This window comes from Carlito syrichta, unplaced genomic scaffold, assembly GCF_000164805.1.
Source record: "Carlito syrichta isolate Samal-C Ts95f unplaced genomic scaffold, Tarsius_syrichta-2.0.1 Scaffold313910, whole genome shotgun sequence".
In the NCBI taxonomy this organism is placed as follows: Eukaryota; Metazoa; Chordata; class Mammalia; order Primates; family Tarsiidae; genus Carlito; species Carlito syrichta.
Window position 1 is genome coordinate 39,552 of NW_007258006.1, and position 6,131 is coordinate 45,682.

General features: G+C 42.7%; 1 protein-coding gene across 1 annotated transcript in view; it reads left to right on the plus strand.

The window, feature by feature from the left end:
* The window catches only part of HEATR4 (HEAT repeat containing 4), a 42,866-nt gene that overhangs the window by 9,594 nt on the left and 27,141 nt on the right, over positions 1 to 6,131 (plus strand). Inside the window, 1 exon segment of the mRNA XM_008070676.1 lies at positions 4,100 to 4,261. Within this exon segment, the coding sequence (XP_008068867.1) occupies positions 4,100 to 4,261 (162 nt within the window).

Here is a 6,131-nt window from a genome sequence, read left to right on the forward strand (position 1 = left end):
GTTTTTGTCTCCTCTGTCACCCAGACTGGAGTGCAGTGGCTGCTCCCGGTCACTGCAGCCCTGACCTGCTGGGCTCTGGTGATCCTTCTGCCTCAGCCTTCCAAGTAGCTGGAACTATAGGTGCACACTACCACGCCCAGCTCATTTTGATTTATTGTAGAGATGAGGTCGCGCAAAATTGCCCAGGCGGGTCTCGAACCCGCAGGCTCAGGCAATCCATTCACCTCAGCCTCCCAAAGGTACAAGATTACAGGCTGAGCCACCGAGCCCGGCTTGTAGTGCACTATTATTGCACCTGTGAATAGTCAATGCACTTCAGTGTGGGTGGCATAGCAAGACCCTGTCATTAAAAAATATAGGCCAGGTGTGGTGGCTCAAGCCTGTAATCCCAGCACTTTGGGAGGCTGAGGCGAGAGGACTGCCTGAGCCCAAGGGTTCAAGGCCAACCTGGGCAACTGGCTGAGACCTCGTCTCTATAATATGTCAAAAATTTAGCCGGGCGAAGTAGTGCAGGCCTATAGTTCCAGCTACTTGGAAAGCTGAGGTGGAAGGATCACTGGAGCCCAGCAGCCAGCAGGTCAATGCTGGGGTGGACGTGAGCATGCCACTGCACTCCAGCCTGGGTGACAGGGTGAGACTCTGACTAAAAAAAAAAAACGTGTGTGTATATATATATATGTATGTATACACACACACACACACATACATACATATACATGTACATACATGCATACACACATATATAATAGGAGGTCAGATAATTAAGCTTGTGAACTCATTAGAAAGTGCTACATGCCTCACTGATGAATATCACTATGGTCACCTTTGAAGTACTCCCCTTGGGAAACTATGCAACAATGCCAGTGGCCTAGCCCACCTGTCAAAGCAATTTTGGAACTTTTTTCTGGAATGGCCATCAGAGCCACCACTGTATAACCCCTGATGTCCTGAATGTCATCAAATCTCTTCCTTTCAATATTTCCTTTATCTTCCAGTAAAGAAAAGAAGTCATTTGGGGTCAGATCAGGTAAGTAGGGAGGGTGTTCCAATACAGTTATTTGCACAGTGCTGCCAATGTAAGTGTATAGTGGCAAGTTCATGAACTCAATTGTCACACTTCAACAATGATGACAGCTCTGATGGCTATTCCAGAAAGAGTTCTAAAATTGCTGTGACAGGTGGACTAAGCGCTGGCAGCAGTGCATAGCTTCCCAAGGGGAGTACCTTGAAGGTGACCATAGTGATATTCAACAATGATGCACGTAGCACTTTTTCTAGGATGATTCACGAGCCTAATTGTCAGACCTCATATTACTTTTCAAAGCTGAATTTAATTATGGTAGCAATGTGTAGTATGACATTCACTCAACCATGCTTCTGGGTTTTCTTTGGTAGTCCTGCCTGTCGCATGGTGACACTAGCATTCATTTGATTGATGCCATCTTTTGAACGAACATCATACTTAAAATGTATATAGACTTTTTTGGCACCCCCGTATATATATGCTCTTCTCCCAGTTCCATAGATACCCTCCCCACATTCAAAATCTCTGTCAGCAGTCCCACAATCCATCTAGTTTTTGAGTTCTGACCCTGGGGGTCATCCTGGATAAAAATCCTTTCCCACAACCAACTGATCACCAAATTCTACTGATTCTGCCTTCAAAATATTTTATTTTTTAATTACAAAAGAGATATTAAGTGTCATTATTAGTCAGCATACAGGAGTATAAAAAGAGGTAATAACCTTCTGCAATCCACTTCCCAGTCCCACCCCACACACCACTCCTAGGATAACCAGTGTTTAAGGCTGGTTCCACATCTTTATACTTTAACGAACATATGCCAATATATATGTGAACTATTCTATTTATCAACAAACAAAATGAGTGTTGAATTTTATCAGACATGTTTTAGTATTTTCTCTTTAACTGGTGGATCTGATCAATTCTGCTGTTAAATTCTTAGAATAAATCCTACCAGATCACAATTATATTATTTATTACTCTACTGTGTTTAATTTGTTAATACTCTAGAATTTTTTTATTACAAAAGTGAAACAGGTAGTTTGTATTGATACTATTTTTGTTACATTTTTAGAGTTTTTGCTAGCAGGGAAGGAATTCTTTAAGGGCAGGGACTAATTTCACCTCTACAAAGTTGTCAGGCTTTTAGGTTCATTTCACTTATTTCATGCTGAGTTCCAGATACAGGCATTTTCCCTCCAAGTTTACAGATCTGCTGCTGCTTCTGTTGTAAAACTCATTCTCTTTCCCTGCCTGATTAACTGTGACACTTGCCCTTCAATGTTCAGCTAAAGTATCCCTTTCTCTGGGGAGCCTTCCCTGCCCACTGCCCAGACCCTGTTCAGGGTCCCTGAAACATGCTTCCACACAGACTTTATTACATCTGCTTATTTCCTGGGATATTAAGAGGGATGATATATTTTCAGTGCCTGGCATATAGGGAAAATTTTCAACAGGGAGCAGAAGATATTATTATAATCTCATCCACAAGTCTCCCACGTGCATACAAACAACAGCTGTCTTCCTCAAAACTGTGACTTTCACATGATCTCTTTCACATTCCTCAATGTCTAAGTTTTTATTTGTCTTGTGCCCTCCCCAAAGAAAATTATCTTACTCATTATGTCTTGAAATTTCAATTGACTTCAATTTATTTCTCTGAAATACATATATTTATATCGAGTCCATTCTTAGCAGATGGCATATTGGCCCAAAGCATTAGTAAAAAGGACAGATGATTAGAAATCCTAAAGCCTAGGCCAGGCATAGTGGCTCAAGCCTGTAATCCCAGTACTTTGGGAGGCCGAGGCAGGAGAATTGCCTGAGCTCAGAGGCTCGAGATCAGCCTGGGCAATTTGGTGAGACCTCATCTCTACAATAAATTAAAAAATAAGCTGGGTGTTGTAGTGTGTGCCTGTAATTTCAGCTACTTGGAAGGGTGAAGTGGAAGGACTGCTTGAGCCCAGCAGGTCAAGGCTGCAGTGGCCATGAGTGTCACTCCAGCCTGCACTCCAGCCTGGGCAACAGGTCAACTATAAAAAAAAAAAAGAAAGAAATCCTAAAACCTGAGTCACAGGCTCAGCTCTGCCACTTCTTAGAAAGTCTGCTAACCTCTCTGAGCTTCAACTTCCTTATCTATTAATGAGAATAGTTGTGTACAAAGTGATAACAAATGCTTTTCCCATTCTACTTGAGAATTTGAGCTTCCATTAAATGCCCATCTGTTCCCTTGATAACCTGAGGATAAAAACTATCTTTACAGGCAGCACTGCTTGTGGTACAAACCCTGATAAAGTACATTATAACTGGAAGAACTCCAAGCAAATTGTAAACACCTGACAGGGACACCACACTTTGGGCTTCCTTGAATGCTGTAACCCACAGGCATACCCTAGAATTGTATCTATGGAGTTGACATAAGATATATTAGTTCGTGCAGAGTGTACATCTACTCAGAGTATGAACTCTGCATTCTGAGCTGTCTGCAGGAGGTTCTGTGGAATGAGACACAAACAGGCCCAAAAACCCTGGCCAAAATGTACTTGATGCTGCTGCCCTTGTGACAAACTGTGCTCCTGTCCCACATTTTTCTAATGCCATGTGTGGCCTATGATGTCTTGTGAATCTGAATGTTTAGTTAAACATAAAAGCTCTCCTGGTGAGCTCTGCAATACCTGCCTTGCCTACTTCAATCACGGCTGGAAGACTGAATGTGAAAATACTACATTATATAAGTAAGTGGCAAAGCACTACATAAATATACTTGCTACCATAAAGCCTCTCAGGGCATACTACTTGGTTTATCACTATAACTAATGGCAAGGGCACCAGAGCCTAGCTGGAAATCTTCTTGGGCTTGAGGCCTGGGAACTGGCATCCCAGCATAGAGTGAGCTCTAGCCCTTTGAGCATAAAGTCCTGCCTGTGGCAGGAGTCAGCTAGACTAATTATACCACATGGCAGTAAGCAACCGAGCTTGGACTGAGGTTGGCCACCACATGGCTGAGGGAGGGAAAAGCAATGGACCAGAGCTCTTACCTAGCTCTTCTGACCACAGACAAGGAGACTGTGAAAGCCCCACCTGTCCAGGACTTGCCAGAGGCTCTGCAGCCTGCCCTAGAGGCTGCGCTTTGTGACAAGAATGCCAATGTGCGGATGGCAGCAGCAATATGCCAGTATGCCATACAGTCACATAATCCCCTTGCCCGGGACATCATGCAGACGGCCCTTCTGAAGGGTAAGTAGGTCCCTGTTACTCTGACCTGGAAATGTGGGTAGAGACCTCTCATGACCAGGTTTCCTAGTCCTTGCCTCTTCAATATCATGCTCTGTGATGCCTGCTATTTTGGTTTAGGCTTATGTTAGAAAATTCAAAAATTAGCTCTTCATGGGTACGTTTACAAAATTAGGTACACTGCCACCAAGTGGTATCTGAACTGAATTTTTCACAGATGTATCTGTTTAGAAACCATGCCCTCTTTCACACAACCTAATTTTTTTTTAATTGGAAAGACGATGTAACAATAGTATATATTTCTTTGAAAATGTAACCCTTTGCACTCAGATGTTCCCTCTGAGGGGACATCATAAATCTAGCAAACCACTCAGATGTCCCCTCTCAGAGGGGACATCAAAAGATTGCTGAATATACAGGACACACTTATACAAGTGCAAATTTTTCAAAAATGTGTATTTTCTTGAAGTTTTCCATTCAAATTGCATGAAAAATCAAATAGAGATGGAATATATACTGTTAAAAAATATGTGAAAAAAAATCAGCCAGCATTACATAGAGAATGTGTGAAGTACTTTCACAGTGATGCACAGATTGGACAATAAATTACATATTAATGTGGGAGGAAGAAAATGAGACTGCACTGTCTGCTCAAATAGAAAAACACTAGGGACCGGGCACAGTGGCTCACGCCTATAATCCCAGCACTTTGGGAGGCAGAGGTGAAAGGATTGCCTGAGCCTGCATGTTCGAGACCAGCCAGGGCAACTTGGCAAGACCTCATCTCTACAATAAATCAAAAATTAGTCGAGCATGGTGGCGCATGCCTGTAGTTCCAGCTACTTGGAAGGCTGAGGCGGAAGGATTGCCTGAGCCCAGCAGGTTGAGGCTGCGGTGGCTGGGAGTGTGCCTCTGCCCTCCAGCCTGGGTGACAGAATGAGACTCCAACTCAAAAAAAAAAAAAAGAAAAGAAAAGAAAAACACAGGTAGAAGACATTGAACAAATTACTATTGTACAACATGTATCAATGAACCTTCAATGCATGTTGGTGACTGTTTCACATGTTACTACCAAGCGTTAGAAAAACAAAAGATAAAATTTTGATTTTTTTGTCATAAGTTCCTCAATGTCCAAAATTTTATTATAAGCCAAATATAATTATAATAAAATAACTGGTTCCAGGCCAGGCATGGTGGTTCATGCCTATAATCCCAGCACTTTGGGAGGCCATGGTGAGAGGATTGCCTGAGTCCTCAGGTTCAAGACCAGGTTGGGTAAATTGGTGAGACTTCATTTCCACAATAAATCAAAAAATTAACCGGGTGTCGTGGCACATGCCTGTAGTTCCAGCCACTTGGAAGGCTGAGATGGAAGGATCACCTGAGCCCAGCAGGTTGAGGCTGCAGTGGCTCTGAGCATGACACTGCATTCCAGCCTGGGCGATGGAATGAGTCTCCAACTCAAAAAAAATTTTTTTAAATTAAAAATAAATAAATTGGTTCCAATGCTATACCATTTAACATGAAGTGATTCATTTTTCACTATTTCATTAAAAAGTATGGTTGAGTTGCTGGTAGGTGATCTACGAGAAGTCCCAGAGTATAAAGGGTTAAAAAAAATCATCTCCTGAATACATCTTTCATTTTTTACACATTAACTTTCTGGCACCTTTGACATGCATGACTGGAATTATATTATTTAAAAGGCTGTCAGCCGGGCTCGGTGGCTCAGCCTGTAATCCCGCGCCTTTGGGAGGCTGAGGTGAGTGGATTGCCTGAGCCCGTGGGTTCGAGACCCGCCTGAGCAGGCGAGACCTCATCTCTACAATAAATCAAAAAATTAGCCGGGCATGGTAGCACACGCCTGTAGTTC